At 47.1% G+C, this 17,799-nt stretch overlaps 1 protein-coding gene across 1 annotated transcript; it reads left to right on the top strand.

Moving 5' to 3' along the window:
- Positions 1 to 238: 238 nt before the first annotated feature.
- On the top strand, positions 239 to 1,244 carry LOC119359499 (momilactone A synthase-like). The gene is made up of 2 exons (XM_037625666.1): positions 239 to 303; positions 437 to 1,244. Exons 1-2 carry the CDS (start codon positions 263 to 265, stop codon positions 1,215 to 1,217), a joined length of 822 nt encoding a protein of 273 aa, XP_037481563.1. The 5' UTR covers positions 239 to 262; the 3' UTR covers positions 1,218 to 1,244.
- Positions 1,245 to 17,799: the final 16,555 nt, after the last annotated feature.

Here is a 17,799-nt window from a genome sequence, read left to right as displayed (position 1 = left end):
TGGGGAGACGAAGATTACAGGAGGACAAAGAAGGAGGAGGAGGATTTCAAGGTAAAAAAATCGACAATGCTATTTGATGTGCATGAGGATCCTAAACAAAACATAATTGATGTGAAACCAATAGGATATTTATGCCCCGTTGCAACGCACGGACAATTACCTAGTACCCTTAAAAAAAAGCCTAGTACTATAAAACGAGTCACGAGGGCTTTGTGTCACCGCAGGGCAGTATACTAGTACAAGTGAATCAAGGTTAGCTCCCATGGCAAGCAGCTCTGATGTCGTTCCTGCCGCTGCAAGGAAGTACGAGACGTTGCCTACCTTTTCCAGTTTTTGTACCGTGTTGATACAATGATACTTGCTACGTATGCATGTAATTGGCGCACTTATGCCTTACGTGAAGGTGAGGGTTATTTTTCATGTGCGTACGTTGCAGGCTGGACGGCAAGGTGGCACTGATCACCGGCGGCGCGAGCGGCATCGGCGAGTGCACGGCGCGGCTGTTCGTGCAGCACGGGGCCAGCGTCGTCCTCGCCGACATCCAGGACGACCTCGGCGCGCGCCTCTGCGCGGAGCTCGGCCCGGCGGCCTCCAGCTACGTGCGGTGTGACGTCACCAAAGAGGAGGACGTCGCGGCGGCCGTCGACCACACCGTCGCCAGGTTCGGGAAGCTGGACATCATGTTCAACAACGCCGGCATCGGCGGCGCGGCGTGCCACAGCATCCGGGACAGCACCAAGGAGGACTTCGAGCGCGTGCTGGCCGTCAACCTCGTGGGGCCCTTCCTGGGTACCAAGCACGCGGCGCGGGTCATGGTGCCCGCGCGGCAAGGCTGCATCATCGGGACGTCGAGCCTGGCGTCGGCGGTGGGCGGCGTGGCGTCGCACGCGTACACGTGCGCCAAGCGCGCCCTGGTCGGGCTGACGGAGAACGCGGCGACGGAGCTTGGCCAGCATGGGATCCGCGTCAACTGCATCTCCCCGGCGGCGGCTGCCACGCCGCTGGCCACGGGCTACGTTGGGCTGGACGGCGAGGCGTTCGAGATGGCCATGGAGTCCTTTGCTAACCTCAAGGGCGTGGGACTGCGGGTCAAGGACATCGCCGCCGCGGTGCTCTTTCTCGCCTGCGATGACGCGCGCTACGTGAGCGGCCACAACCTGCTCATCGACGGCGGCATCTCCGTCTCAAACCTTACCTTCGGCATCTTCAAGGAGTAATGGAGAACGATCGATTTAAACTATGCATCCAAGGCTCGCCTCACATGGTGTGGTTGCTTAGCGGCTTAGCGCCGTACGTGCCATGTACTATTTATATCGCTTTATCGGGGGAAAATATTACCTCCAACGTGATTTGCGAGGGCTTTACCTATGATTGAAATGGAATCACGATCATGCTAAGCGTCGGTCAGGTGAAAAGCGGATCGGATAGGCCGCTCCACAGCAGTTGAATCCGGCGGGCAACAGCCATCGATCTGTGCCGCGTTAGCCGCTCCGGAATTGACAACATCAATAATGTTGCTCCCGGGGACGTCGACTCGTTGGCCGGGCAGTTCCAGTAGCTACCAACCTGTCCGCGTTCGAGCCTCAACTCTGGTGCGCGGCGCTCGCGAAGTTTTTTCTATAAAAAAACCAACGCGTGTTAACCCTTAGGTTGGTCTCATTTTAAGTACTCTCGAAAAAATAATGTTGCTCTAGGAAATTTGTAACATGTGACATGCGCTTTGGGGTTTGCTTGCATCCCAAAAAAACATGATCCATGTTGCGCTTGTTGGGCCGCGTTAGCATTTAGTTGTGGCATGTTGTTTGCAACATGAGCCATGATGCACTCAGAAATTTTGTAATATGGATCATGTCGCACTTGTGATTGCAACCTTCAAACATTTTCGACCATTGCAATGTGTGGTATGTTGTAAACGCAACAACTCCCTTCGCCGCTGGCTCCTCTCCTCATGCCTCCTCGCACGTGATGCTTTCACCAATACCACGCCAAGACGACCCCGTCAACTGCACCCCAGAAACCCGTGGGGCAAGGGATCGCGCCACCAGATGACCAAGATCTATCACTCGCCGCCATTGCCTGAGTGCCTGCTATCTCTGCCCCTCCCGATTTGAAGAAAATAACGAGAAAGGGTGTGAGACGCGGAGGCCACCGCCGTAGATCACAGCCGATGTGCCCAATGTGGTTGTGTTGTCCTCGCCCCTGGGGACCCATGTCATTGTCACAGCAGGATCTAGCTGCCGCCGCTCTCCCCCCCGACCTTGTTGGTTCACAACATAGACGTGTTGCGAAAGCAACCGAGCACAACATGGTCCACATTGCAAAGCTCGTGTATGTGGTGGGGTTGATGTGCGTCACACGACTAAAAGTTGATCGGACAGTCACGGAGGTGGTCGACGCACGCCAAATTTTCAGTCGGTTGAGCTTGACCGTTTCCTTGGCTCAAAATAGTCTGTACGTGATCTAATTCTATTTTTCCTTTCTTTTTGGTACGATAGGTAGAAAAAGCATATACAGTCTAAATTACAGAACAAACTAAAAAATGTAGTACGGGTGTCCTAGTCTTTTGACGAGAAACACTTGTCGACATAAGCATAGACAACTGTGATGAACCAACTACTACGTGTGGCGATATTGCCTAGTTACTAAACCAACTCCGAAGATGTTACTGATCGTGCCGGACACGATCAACCTAACCACAAAGATCTAATCCCTACAGGCAATGAAAAAAACTTGCACAAGATGAAGAAAAAACAAGAACTATTATTGGGATCAAGGTCTAAGAACTAAATGGGGTGAATAGTCCTACCAAAAACTTTTTCAAGTTTTGGGTTGACAGTTTTAAAGCAACTATTTCTAGTTGATCATTAGGACTAAAGAAACAAGTTAACAAAGTATGGCAGCGGAATAAAGTAACTTGGAAAAAAATTAAAGGTTAAGTTTAGTGGATTCAAGCACAAGGGGGGTTGACAGTGTTCTTCCTGTGGTTCAGATGGTTGATTTAATCCTACTCCATGTTGATGGAGACTTTGAACCAAATGGTTTTTAAGATCACAAGGATCTCGATTGGGTCACCCCCAAGCAGCCCACCGAGCACAATTAACCTATTCCACCATGGTTTGCACCAAGAAACCTCACTAAGGATAAGGATAGATCTTCACAAAGTAGGCAGACCATCATAAACTCCCGAGTCCTTCAATTGTAGATGACGAAGGCTTGATGCGTTCATTTTGCATCACTATTTCTTATCACAAATTGATCTTTATTAATGAAAATTTCACATATTGGCACCATTCTAATGTCTTTTTGCTCTTAATTTGCAGATTTCACCGGGAGAGGAAATTTCTAGAAAGCTGCACAAAAGGAGCAAAATAAGGACTGAAAACCAAAAAATTAAATAAAATTATTTTTTTGTATTTTTCTCATGGGAGGAGAACCAGGGATGCCTGGCACCTGCTGACGAGGTGCCTAGGGGGATCATGCAGCCCCAGTTTGCAGGCACCCCCTCGGTTGCGAGCCAAGGGCACATGGGGACCACACGCATGTCCCGAGGTGCTCTTGGGCTCCCTGGCCATATATTACCCTAAAAACTCCATCTTGATTTTACGGGATCTTTTCATGCGCCGTCTCCAAGAAGGAATAGAGGTGAAGCACTTTTGACCTCTGGTAGTTTGATCTGTCAGAATTCCATCGTCCCAGAAGGAGCAAATCAAAGTCATTGTCATCACCAACACTCCATTCATCATTGGTATCATCATATCCACCAACATCTTTATCAGCGCCATCATCTCCAGCACCTTTGTCTCCCCCTACTTTTCAACCTATGAGCTTATACCTCTGATCTGTTAATAAGATTACTTTGTAGTGTTGATTACTACTTGTAGTTAATGCTTAGAGGTTTAATTGGTGAGATATTTGCATGTTCAGTTTGTTAATCATTTCATTACCCTCACTAATCATGACCCATATCATCATATGATGCCTTGTGAGTAGTCCTTTATGTTCTTGAGGACATGGGAGAAACCTTGTTGCTACTAATCATGTGAAGTTGAGTAAAGTTCAATGTTTTGATATTAGTGTGATTCTCTATTGTGATGTGCGAACACATATCACTTAACCATTATGTTCCTATAGGAGAGCACTTTGTGATTAGTTTGTCTACGATCGGTGTTTGTAGTGATAGAAATTACTGAACCCTAAGTTTTTGAACTATTTTATAAGGGATTGTTGGAACACTAAAGTTTTATGCTATGGTTAGATGTTATCTTAACTACTATTCTTGTATCTCTGGATACTTGCATCGAGGCTCGAGGGTATAATCATAAGTATGCATGTTGTTCAAGTAGGAACAACACATTAATATAGGTTCCACGACACAAAAATTACCAAGGCAATGAAAGTTAACTCAATGGAACTAGATGAAAACAAAACTTGGTGAAATTCTCAAGTGTCCTCGAGAGCGATTTGATTCCCATAAGTAATACAACCGCTTGCTTGGCATAATTAAAGACTGGGCAACTTGTAACAAAGTGATTCCTTACTAGTTTCCATCAACCAACTCCTTTCACTCCTCGTTGGGTTTGACACTCTTGTCAAAAAGGGCTACAATAGCCCCCCTACACTCATGGATTATCAAGGCTCTCAAGTGAATCCTAACCATTTAGAAGATGCAGACCCTCCAAGAGTAAAAAATGAAGTGAAGGCATTTGTTATAATAAAAATCCTGAAAAGCTATTTAACCAAAGCTCTCCCCGATAACACCATGGTATATCTCTATCTATCTCTTGCAAGGAATAGAATTGTGGCAAAAGAGATGAATTTGTGGGTATTGGTATCTAAGAATCAAAAGGTATTATAGGAACTACCCGACAATTATTTCCCTTTTTCCCTTGGACTCGTCTCTCTCTCTCTCTCTCTCTTGATTGATCGATCGTCGACTTGAACTTGTGGCAGTTGGAATGGAGTGGAATGATTTGTGTTCTCTCTTTCACAAGAAGGGTATGACAACATATGTTGGGGAACACAGTATTTCAAAAAAAAATCCTAGGATCACGCAAGATGTATCTAGGAGATGCATAGCAACGAGACGGGAGAGTGTGTCCACATACCCTCGTAGATCGAAAGCAGAAGCGTTTAGTAGCGTGATTGATGTAGTCGAACGTCTTCACGATCCAACCGATCCAAGTACCGAATGTACGGCACCTCCGTGTTCTGCACACGTTCAGCACGATGACGTCCCTCGAGTTCTTGATCCAGTTGAGGACGAGGGAGAGTTCCGTCAGCACGAAGGCGTGGTGACGGTGTTGATGATGTGATCCGCGCAGGGCTTTGCCTAAGCACTACAACAATATGACCAAGGTGGTAAATTGTGGAGGGGGGCACCGCACACGGCTAAGACAATTGATCTTGTGTGTTCTAGGGTGCCCCTGCCTCCGTATATAAAGGAGGAGAGGGGGAGGCTGGCCGGACCCTGTAGGGCGTGCCAGGAGAGAGGAGTCCTACTAGGACTCCAAGTCCTAGTAGGATTCCACTTGGTGGAAGGGGAAGAAGGAAGGGGGAGGGAAAGGGGGGTCGCGCCCCCTCCCCTAGTCCTATTCGGAATCCCCACCGGGGGTGGGGGGGCTGAAGGAAATATGCCCTAGTGGTAATAATAAAGTTATTATGCATTTCCTTATATCATGATAAATGTTTATTATTCATGCTAGAATTGTATTAACCGGAAACATGATACATGTGTGAATACATAGACAAACAGAGTGTCACTAGTATGCCTCTACTTGACTAGCTCGTTGATCAAAGATGGTTATGTTTCCTAGCCATAGACATGAGTTGTCATTTGATTAACGAGATCACATCATTAGGAGAATGATGTGATTGGCTTGACCCATTCCGTTAGCTTAGCACTTGATCGTTTAGTATGTTACTATTGCTTTCTTCATGACTTATATATGTTCCCATGACTATGAGATTATGCAACTCCCGTTTACCGGAGGAACACTTTGTGTGCTACCAAACGTCAAAACATAACTGGGTGATTATAAAGGTGCTCTACAGGTGTCTCCGAAGGTACTTGTTGAGTTGGTGTATTTCGAGATTAGGATTTGTCACTCCGATTGTCAGAGAGGTATCTCTGGGCCCACTCGGTAATGCACATCACTATAAGCCTTGCAAGCATTGTAACTAACGAGTTAGTTGCGAGATGATGTATTACGAAACGAGTAAAGAGACTTGCCGGTAACGAGATTGAACTAGGTATTGAGATACCGACGATCGAATCTCGAGCAAGTAACATACCGATGACAAAGGGAACAACGTATGGTGTTATGCGGTTTGACCGATTGATACGTCTCCAACGTATCTATAATTTTTGATTGCTCCATGCTATATTATCTACTGTTTTGGGCAATATTGGGCTTTATTTTCCACTTTTATATTATTTTTGGGACTAACCTATTAACCGGAGGCCCAGCCCAGATTTGTTGTTTTATGCCTATTTCAGTGTTCCAAAGAAAAGGAATATCAAACGGAGTCGAAACAGAACGAAATCAACTGGAGAAGTTATTTTTGGAATGAAAGACACCAGATAGACTTGGACTCCATGTCAGGAGATACAGGAGGTGCTCACGAGGGTGGGGGCGCCCCCCTAGGGCGCGCCCCCTGCCTCGTGGGGCCCCCGTGGCTCCTCCGACGTACCTTCTGCACCCATATATACCTACATAACCTAAAACTTCCAGAACGGACAATAGATCGGGAGTTCCACCGCCAGAAGCCTCCGTAGCCACCGAAAGCCAATCTAGACCTGTTCTGGCACCCTTCAGGAGGGGGCAATCCTTCTCCGGTGGCCATTTTCATCATCCCGGTGCTTTCCATGACGAGGAGGGAGTAGTTCTCCCTCGGGGCTGAGGGTATGTACCAGTAGCTATGTGTTTGATCTCTCTCTCTCTCTCTCTCTCTCTCTCTCTCTCGTGTTCTTGAGGTGATACGATCTTGATGTATCGTGAGCTTTTCTATTATATTTGGATCCTATGATGTTTCTTCCCCCCTCTACTCTCTTGTAATGAATTGAGTTTCCCCTTTTAGTTATCTTATCGGATTGAGTCTTTAAAGATTTGAGAACACTTGATGTATGTCTTGCCATGCGTATTTGTGGTGACAATGGGATACCAAGTGATTCACTTGATGTATGTTTTGGTGATCAACTTGCGGGTTCCTCCCATGAACCTATGCATAGGGGTTGGCACATGTTTTCGTCGTGATTCTCTGGTAGGAACTTTGGGGCACTCTTTGAGGTCCTTTGTGTTGTTTGAATAGATGAATCTGAGATTGTGTGATGCATATCGTATAATCATACCCACGGATACTTGAGGTGACATTGGAGTATCTAGGTGACATTAGGGTTTTGGTTGATTTGTGTCTTAAGGTGTTATTCTAGTACGAACTCTAGGGCTGTTTGTGACACTTATAGGAATAGCCCAACGGATTGATTGGAAAGAATAACTTTGAGGTGGTTTCGTACCCTACCATAATCTCTTCGTTCGTTCTCCGCTATTAGTGACTTTGGAGTGACTCTTTGTTGCATGTTGAGGGATAGCTATATGATCCAATTATGTTATTATTGTTGAGGGAACTTACACTAGCGAAAGTATGAACCCTAGGCCTTGTTTCCACACATTGCAATACCGTTTACGCTCACTTTTATCATTAGTTACCTTGCTGTTTTTATATTTTCAGATTACAAAAACTACTATCTACCATCCATATACCACTTGTATCACCATCTCTTCGCCGAACTAGTGCACCTATACAATTTACCATTGTATCGGGTGTGTTGGGGACACAAGATACTCTTTGTTATTTGGTTGCAGGGTTGCTTGAGAGAGACCATCTTCATCCTACGCCTCCTACGGATTGATAAACCTTAGGTCATCCACTTGAGGGAAATTTGCTAATGTCCTACAAACCTCTGCACTTGGAGGCCCAACAACGTCTACAAGAAGAAGGTTGTGTAGTAGACATCACCGATAAAGATCTTCGTAGAATATGTGGGAGCCAATATGGGCATCCAGGTTCCGCTATTGGTTGTTGACCGGAGACGTGTCTTGGTCATGTCTACATAGTTCTCGAACCCGTAGGGTCCGCATGCTTAAAGTTCGGTGATTATCGATATTATGAGTTTTTGTGTTTTGATGTACCTAAGGTAGTTCGAAGTCTCAGCTATGATCACGGACATGATGAGGAGTCTCGAAATGGTCGAGACGTAAAGATCGATATATTGGACGACTATGTTCGGACACCGGAAAGGTTCCGAAATGTTTTGGACATATACCGGAGTACCGGGGGTTACCGGAACCCCCCGGGGGCTTAATGGGCCTACATGGGCCTTAGTGGAAATAGAGGGCAGCAAGGGGAGTGTGAGGCGCGCCCCCAAGGCCCAAACCGAATTGGTTTTGGGCAAGGGGGGCTGGCCCCCTCTTTCCTTCTCGTCCTCTCCCTTTCCTTCCCCCTCTCCTACTCCTACTAGGAATAGGAGGAGTCCTACTCCTAGTGGGAGTAGGACTCCCCCTTGGCGCGCCTCTCCCCAGCCAGCCACCTCCTCCCCCTTGCTCCTTTATATACGGGGGCAGGGGCACCCCATAGACACAACAATTGATCATTGATCTCTTAGCCGTGTGCGGTGCCCCCCTCCACCATAATCCACCTCGATTATATCATAGCAGTGCTTAGGCGAAGCCCTGCGTCGGTAGCATCATCATCACCGTCACCACACCGTCGTGCTGACGAAACTCTCCCGTGAAGCTTTGCTGGATGGAAGCTTGCGGGATGTCATCAAGTTGAACATGTGCAGAACTCGGAGGTGCCGTGCGTTCGATACTTGGATCGGTCGGATCGTGAAGACGTACGACTACATCAACCGCGTTGTGCTAACGCTTCCGCATTCGGTCTACGAGGGTACGTAGACACACTTTCCCCTCTCGTTGCTATGCATCACCATGATCCTGTGTGTGCGTAGGATTTTTTTTTTGAAATTACTACGTTCCCCAACAGTGGCATCCGAGCCAGGTTTATGCGTAGATGTTATATGCACGAGTAGAACACAAGTGAGTTGTGGGCGATACAAGTCATACTGCTTACCAGCATGTCATACTTTGGTTCGGCGGTATTGTTGGATGAAACGGCTTGGATCGACATTACGCGTACGCTTACGCGAGACTGGTTCTACCGACGTGCTTTGCACACAGATGGCTAGCGGGTGTCAGTTTCTCCAACTTTAGTTGAACTGAGTGCGGCTACGCCCGGTCCTTGAGAAGGTTAAAACATCACTAACTTGACGAACTATCGTTGTGGTTTTGATGCGTAGGTAAGAACGGTTCTTGCTCAGCCTGTAGCAGCCATGTAAAACTTGCAACAACAAAGTAGAGGACGTCTAACTTGTTTTTGCAGGGCATGTTGCGATGTGATATGGTCAAGACATGATGCTATATTTATTGTATGAGATGATCATGTTTTGTAACGGAGTTATCGGCAACTCGCAGGAGCCATATGGTTGTCGCTTTATTGTATGCAATGCAATCGCCCTGTAATTGCTTCACTTTATCACTAAGCGGTAGTGATAGTCGTAGAAGCAATAGTTGGCAAGACGACAACGATGCTACGATGGAGATCAAGGTGTTGCGCTGGTGATGATGGTGATCATGATGGTGCTTTGGAGATGGAGATCAAAGGCACAAGATGATGATGGCCATATCATATCACTTATATTGATTGCATGTGATGCTTATCCTTTATGCATCTTATTCTGCTTTGTTTGACGGTAGCATTATAAGATGATCTCTCACTAAATTTCAAGATAAAAGTGTTCTCCCTGAGTATATATGCACCGTTGCCAAAGTTCGTCGTGCCGAGACACCACGCGATGATCGGGTGTGATAAGCTCAACGTTCATCTACAACGGGTGTAAGACAGTTTCACGCACGCAAAATACTCGGGTTAAACTTGATGAGCCTAGCATATGCAGATATGGCCTCGGAACACTGAGACCGAAAGGTCGAGCGTGAATCATATAGTAGATATGATCAACACAGTGATGTTCACCATTGAAAACTACTCCATTTCACGTGATGATCGATTATGGTTTAGTTGATATGGATCACATGATCACTTAGATGATTAGAGGGATGTCTATCTAAGTGGGAGTTCTTAAGTAATATGATTAATTGAACTTAAATTTATCATGAACTTAGTACCTGATAGTATTTTGCTTGTCTATGTTATTGTAGATAGATGGCCTGTGATGTTGTTCCGTTGAATTTTAATGCGTTCCTTGAGAAAGCGAAGTTGAAAGACGATGGTAGAAATTACACGGACTGGGTCCATAAATTGAGGATTATCCTCATTGCTACACAGAAGAATTACGTCCTGGAAGCACCGCTGGTTGCCAGGCCTGCTGCAGATGCTGCTGATGACATTAAGAACATTTGGCAGAGTAAAGCTAATGACTACTCGATAGTTCAGTGTGCCATGCTTTACGGCTTAGAATCGGGACTTTAACGACGCTTTGAACGTCATGGAGCATATGAGATGTTCTAGGAGTTGAAGTTAATATTTCAAGCAAATGCCCGAATTAAGAGATATGAAGTCTCCAATAAGTTCTATAGCTGCAAGATGGAGGAGAATAGTTCTTCAATCACTGCCACCAAGCTACAAAAGCTTCGTGATGGATAAGACAATTCCCGAGCTCTTCGGGATGCTAAAGGCTGCGGAGGTAGAAATCAAAAAGGAGCATCAAGTGTTGATGGTCAACAAGACCACTAGTTTCAAGAAAAAGGGTAAAGGGAAGAAGAAGAAGGGGAACTTCAAGAAGAACGGCAAACAAGTTGCTGCTCAAGAAAAGAAACCCAAGTCTGGACCTAAGCCTGAAACTGAGTGCTTCTACTGCAAATAGACTGGTCACTGAAAGTGAAACTTCCCCAAGTATTTGGTGGATAAGAAGGATGACAGGGTGAACAAAGGTATATGTGATATACATGTTATTGATGTGTACCTTACTAATGCTCGCAGTAGCACCTGGGTATTTGATACTAGTTCTGTTGCTAATATTTGCAACTCGAAACAGGGACTATGGATTAAGTGAAGATTGGCTAAGGACGAGGTGACGATGCACGTGGGAAATGGTTCCAAAGTCGATGTGATCGTAGTCGGCACGCTACCTCTACATCTACCTTCGGGATTAGTTTTAGACCTGAATAATTGTTATTTGGTGCCAACGTTGAGCATGAACATTATATCTGGATCTTGTTTGATGTGAGACGGCTATTCATTTAAATCATAGAATAATGGTTGTTCTATTTATATGAGTAATATCTGTTATGGTCATGCACCCTTGAAGAGTGGTCTATTCTTATTGAGTCTCGATAGTAGTGATACACATATTCATAATATTGAAGCCAAAAGATGCAGAGTTGATAATGATAGTGCAACTTATTTGTGGCACTGCCATTTAGGTCATATTGGTGTAAAGCGCATGAAGAAACTCCATACTGATGGACTTTTGGAACCACTTGATTATGAATCACTTGGTACTTGCGAACCATGCCTCATGGGCAAGATGACTAAAACGCCGTTCTCCAGAACTATGGAGCGAGCAACAGATTTGTTGGAAATCATACATACAGATGTATGTGGTCCGATGAATGTTGAAGCTCGCGGCGGGTATTGTTATTTTCTCACCTTCACAGATAATTTAAGCAGATATGGGTATACCTACTTAATGAAACATAAATCTGAAACATTTGAAAAGTTCAAAGAATTTCAGAGTGAAGTTGAAAATCATCGTAACAAGAAAATAAAGTTTCTACGATCTGATTGTGGAGGAGAATATTTGAGTTATGAGTTTGGTCTTCATTTAAAACAATACAGAATAGTTGCACAACTCACGCCACCCAGAACACCACAGCGTAATGGTGTGTCCAAACGTCGTAATCGTACTTTAATAGATATGGTGCGATCTATGATGTCTCTTACTGATTTACCGCTATCATTTTGGGGTTATGCTTTAGAGACGGCTGCATTCACGTTAAATTGGGCACCATCAAAATCCGTTGAGACGACGCCTTATGAACTATGGTTTGGCAAGAAACCAAAGTTGTCGTTTCTTAAAGTTTGGGGCTGCGATGCTTATGTGAAAAAGCTTCAACCGATAAGCTCGAACCCAAATTGGAGAAATGTGTCTTCATAATATACCCAAAGGAAACTATTGGGTACACCTTCTATCACAGATCTGAAGGCAAAATGTTTGTTGCTAAATTTGGATCCTTTCTAGAGAAGGAGTTTCTCTCGAAAGAAGTGAGTGGGAGGAAAGTAGAACTTGATGAGGTAACTGTAACTGCTCCCTTATTGGAAAGTAGTTCATCACAGAAACCGGTTCCTGTGACACCAACACCAATTAGTGAGGAAGTTAATGATGATGATCATGAAACTTCAGATCAAGTTGTTACTGAACCTCGTAGGTCAACCAGAGTGAGATCCGCACCAGAGTGGTACGGTAATCCTGTTCTGGAGGTTATGTTGCTAGACCATGACGAACCTACGAACTATGAAGAAGCGATGGTGAGCCCAGATTCCGCAAAATGGCTTGAGGCCATGAAATTTGAGATGGGATCCATGTATGAGAACAAAGTATGGACTTTGGTTGACTTGCCCGATGATTGGCAAGCCATTGAAAATAAATGGATCTTCAATAAGAAGACTGACGATGATGGTAATGTTACTATCTATAAAGCTCGACTTGTTGCAAAAGGATTTTGACAAGTTCAAGGGATTGACTACGATGAGACTTTCTCACCTGTAGCGATGCTTAAGTCTGTCCGAATCATGTTAGCAATTGCTGCATTTTATGATTATGAAATTTGGCAAATGGATGTCAAAACTGCATTCCTGAATGGATTTCTGGAAGAAGAGTTGTATATGATGCAACCGGAAGGTTTTGTCGATCCCAAGGGAGCTAACAAAGTGTGCAAGCTCCAACGATCCATTTATGGACTGGTGCAAGCCTCTCGGAGTTGGAATAAACGTTTTGATAGTGTGATCAAAGCATATGGTTTTATACAGACTTTTGGAGAAGCCTATATTTACAAGAAAGTGAGTGGGAGCTCTGTAGCATTTGTGATATTATATGTGGATGACATATTGTTGATTGGAAATGATATAGAATTTCTGGATAGCGTGAAAGGATATTTGAATAAGAGTTTTTCAATGAAAGACCTCGGTGAAGCTGCTTATATATTGGGCATCAAGATCTATAGAGATAGATCGAGACGCTTAATTGGACTTTCACAAAGCACATACCTTGACAAAGTTTTGAAGAAGTTCAAAATGGATCAAGCAAAGAAAGGGTTGTTGCCTGTGTTATAAGGTGTGAAGTTGAGTAAGACTCAATGACCGACCACTGCAGAAGATAGAGAGAAAAATGAAAGATGTTCCCTATGCTTCAGCCATAGGCTCTATCATGTATGCAATGTTGTGTACCAGACTTGATGTGTGCCTTGCTATTAGTTTAGCAGGGAGGTACCAAAGTAATCCAGGAGTGGATCACTCGACAGTGGTCAAGAACATCCTGAAATACCTCAAAAGGACGAAGGATATGTTTCTCGTTTATGGAGGTGACAAAGAGCTCGTCGTAAATGGTTACTCATGAAGCTATGTACCTAGGGTAGGGTCATGGACCTATCCAAACTGACCTACCCAAGGACACCTCCAGAAGATATCACATTTCAATCGACTTGGCGGTGTTTGACTCGACGGACTCGAAGACACTCGACCAAGAAGCAACCACTCGACCAAGATCCAACCACCCGACGGCCAGGAGACCTAAAGTCACTCCGCACGCTAATGGTCGGTCATTAAGTAGCTTTTATGGTCATCATAGCACTTTATTAGGGGCGTTACCAATAACGCCCGACCTTAATGTACTTAAAACCCTGCATAACTGAGGGCCGGAGGGGTCTGGCGGACTCTATATAAGCCACCCCCCTCCTCAGTGTAAAGGGTTCGCACCCCTGTAATTCATACTCTCATAATCCAGTCGACCGCCTCCGGGCTCCGAGACGTAAGGCTATTACTTCCTCCGAGAAGGGCCTGAACTCATAAACCTTGCGTTCTTACAACTTCTCCATAGCTAAGATCTTGCCTCTCCATACTTACCCCCTACACTACTGTCAGACTTGGAACCACGACAGTTGGCGCCCACCGTGGGGCCGGTGTTTTAGCGTTTGTTGGAGGAGTTGCGACCTTTTCCGACCCGAATCATCATGGTTTTCGGCGGAGTTTTGGTGGAGGGCCGCGAGATCCGTCTCGGTGCGCTCACGTTCATCGTCGACGACTCTGCTTGGCTCCAGGAGGCTCCACTCGACGTGGACGCACTCCCTGTTCGTGGGGCAACGCACTTTAGCGCGTGCGTCCGCGGCGTTCTCCTGCGGCAACCGTCGACCCCCTACCGGTCGGCTCCTGTGTTGTCCTTCCTCCCCGTCTCCTGCCGGCGCAAGCGCTCCGGTCAGTCGAGACTTCAGCGGTGGGTGAGACACGCGGTGGCACGTCAGTCGGCCACCCCTCAAGTCGCGGCGATCAAGCCTGACGAATCCCTCTACAGACTGTTTGACCTGTCGACTGGCTCCGCAGAGACCGCATCCGAGTGCGACAGCAGCGATCCGGCGGCAGAGGTTCTGATGGTCGATGGACCGCCCAGTCCTCCTGGTTTTCCCCGCACTGACGGACGCGTGGGTGGAGGCGACCCATCACGTCCCGGAGTATCTTCCCGAGCCTCTCACGTCGCTGTAGAGAGAAGAACTTCGCCGCCGGAACGTGGATGCACTACACAGTCCTATCGTTGGAGAAACCCCCGAGGCTCGTGCCTTGGAAGACGCACGCCTGGCAAACTTGGCCGAGCGCACTCGACTGGAGAACCTCCAGCGAGCACTCGACGAGCGTGCGCGACAACGGGTTCCCGAATCCAGTCGACGTCAGCTCTTCCCGCCCCCGCAGGTATATCGAACTCCGATTCAGAATTTAGCAGCTGCGGCCCGTATAGCGGAGTCGATTCAGCCTTCCCAGTCGGAGGCTAGCAGAGGCTTGCTACAGATCAGAGCGTTACTCCGGGCAGCAGGATACCAGAATTCCGCTGTTTCTCAGTCGCGGAACAGGATTCACAGCAGATCTGTTGCTGCGGACACAGTCCAGTCGGCTCACAGCCCGAGATCGCCCCCGAGGCGTGAGGGACGTGGAGACCGGCGTGACCAGTATGGGAACCATGAGCAGTATGATCACCGAGTCGATCGTGACGGTCGACGTCGAGTGCCCACGCCTCCCCCGAGGAGCGGGTCGTATGTGCCTCGCCAGTAGGATGACAGGCACCCTCATAGTGGTGGGCGAAGGATTCCAGTCGACCCCAGAGGGCCAGGCTTTGATGCGAGATCCATTCTCGTCCAAGGTTTGGTCGACAGGAACAGGGCTCACCGAGAAGGTCACGACAGAGATGCACCTACCAGCAGCAGAGTACATGTTTCGGGGCCAGAGTGCTTTAGTAGAGCCATCAGGGCCGCTGTGATTCCTCCCAACTTCAGGTTGGCGACTGGATTCAGTAAGTTCACTGGTGAGTCCAAGCCCGATACTTGGCTTGAGGACTACCGAGTGGCCGTCCAGATTGGCGGTGGCAATGATGAAGTGGCCATGAAGCACTTGCCTCTCATGTTGGAGGGCTCGGCCAGAGCGTGGCTGAACCAGTTAGCGCCTAGCAGCATTTACACTTGGGAAGATCTCTCCCGAGTGTTCGTCACCACATTTGAAGGCACATGCAAGCGACCGGCAGGGCTGAGGGAACTGCGGTCTTGCGTGCAGAAGCCGAATGAAACTTTGAGGGATTACATCGAGAGATGGATCACGTTACATCACTCGGTGGAGAATGTGCCTGACCACCAAGCAGTTTGTGCCTTCAAGGAAGGCGTCAAGTACAGAGAACTGAATTTGAAATTCGGTCGAACCGAAGATATGTCCCTGAATCGGATGATGGAGATTGCCATCAAGTACGCTAATGGTGAAGATGAGGATCGACTCAGAAGTGGCAAGCTCAAGTCAGTCGCCCAAGAAACCGGAGGAAATTCCAATCGGAAACAGAAGCGGAAAGCCGAGCCAGCGGCTCCCGGGGAAGCCTTGGCTTTAACCCAAGGAAAGCTTAAAGGGAAACCTAAAGGACCTTGGAACCCCAAAAAGGTTAAAGACCAGGACGGAAATGATGTGTTGGACTTACCATGTCTCGTCCACACAAAGAAAGATGAAGAGGGTAATTTCATTTACCCGAAACATACCACTCGACAGTGTCGACTCTTGATCCAGCAGTTCCAGGGCAAGCAGCCCAAAGGTAAGGAAAAGGAGTTGGACAAGGTTGAGGACAAAGAAGACAGTGACGACGGATACCCTCAGGTCAATTCCACTTTGATGATTTTTGCCGATGTTGAAAGCAAAAGTCGACTGAAAGTTATTAACCGAGAGGTGAATATGGTCGCTCCGGCGACACCAAGTTATTTGAAATGGTCCCAGACTGCCATCACGTTCGACCAGTCCGATCACCCAACGCATATTGCCACCCCTGGGAGGCAAGCTCTGGTGGTCGACCCAGTGGTTGAAGGCACTCGATTGACCAAAGTCTTGATGGATGGTGGCAGTGGTTTGAACATATTATATGCTGAGACATTGAAAGGGATGGGCATTCCGATGTCCAGACTCAGTGCCAGCAACATGAGTTTCCATGGAGTCATTCCTGGGAAGAAGGCTGAATCACTCGGCCAGATTGCTCTTGATGTGGTTTTCGGTGATTCCAAGAATTACCACAAAGAGAAGTTGACATTTCAAGTTGTAGACTTCCAGAGTGCCTACCACGCTATTTTGGGCAGGCCGGCTTATGCACGCTTCATGGCCCGACCGTGTTATGTGTATCTCAAATTGAAGATGCCTGGCCCCAAAGGTGTGATCACTATTACGGGCAATCGGAAGAAAGCGGAAGAATGTTTTCAGAAAGGTTCAAAGATCGTCGATGCTCAGATGGCAGTGGTGGAGTTGCAGGACTACCAGAAGACTGCAGACCCGAGTGATTTGTTGCGAGCCAAGAAGCCTGCTCCAGAATAAGCTTTCCAGTCGACTGGCGATAGAAGACAGCTCACATCCACCCGACCGACCCCAGTGCTGCTCCAACTCATATCTCGACAACACTCGACTCCAAATAGGAAGAAGCGCTCATCCGGTTCCTCCGTGAGAACTGGGACATTTTCGCATGGAAGCCCTCTGACATGCCGGGTGTTCCCAGGGAGCTGGCTGAGCACCGCCTAAGAGTCGACTCAAAAGTAAAACCTGTCAAGGAACATCTCCGACGGTCCGCCGTCCAGAAGAGAAAGGCCATTGGCGAAGAGGTGGCTCGGCTCTTAGCAGCGGAGTTCATCCGAGAAATCTACCACTCTGAGTGGCTCGCCAATGTTGTCATGGTCCCCAAGAAGGATAAGTCACTTCGCATGTGCATTGACTTTAAACATATCAATCGGGCCTGCCCGAAAGATCATTTTCCTCTCCCCCACATCGACTAGATAGTCGACTCGACTGCGGGATGTGAGCGACTGTCTTTTTTAGACGCCTATTCCGGGTACCATCAGATCCGTCTGTATGGGCCTGACGAGATCAAAACAGCTTTCATCACTCCATTCGGGTGCTTCTGTTATGTTACCATGCCATTCGGCCTCAAGAATGCCAGAGCCACATTCATGA

This window comes from Triticum dicoccoides, chromosome 2A (assembly GCF_002162155.2).
Source record: "Triticum dicoccoides isolate Atlit2015 ecotype Zavitan chromosome 2A, WEW_v2.0, whole genome shotgun sequence".
Lineage (NCBI taxonomy): Eukaryota > Viridiplantae > Streptophyta > Magnoliopsida > Poales > Poaceae > Triticum > Triticum dicoccoides.
The sequence above is the reverse complement of the archived record's forward strand: the minus strand, read 5'-3'. Positions and strand labels throughout refer to the sequence as shown.

Excerpts from the sequence above, each read along its gene's own strand:
- LOC119359499 (XM_037625666.1), top strand. The coding sequence starts at position 263 with ATGGCAAGCAGCTCTGATGTCGTTCCTGCCGCTGCAAGGAA. Across the intron at positions 304-436 it reads GTTCCTGCCGCTGCAAGGAA|GCTGGACGGCAAGGTGGCAC; the intron begins GTACGAGACGTT and ends CGTACGTTGCAG.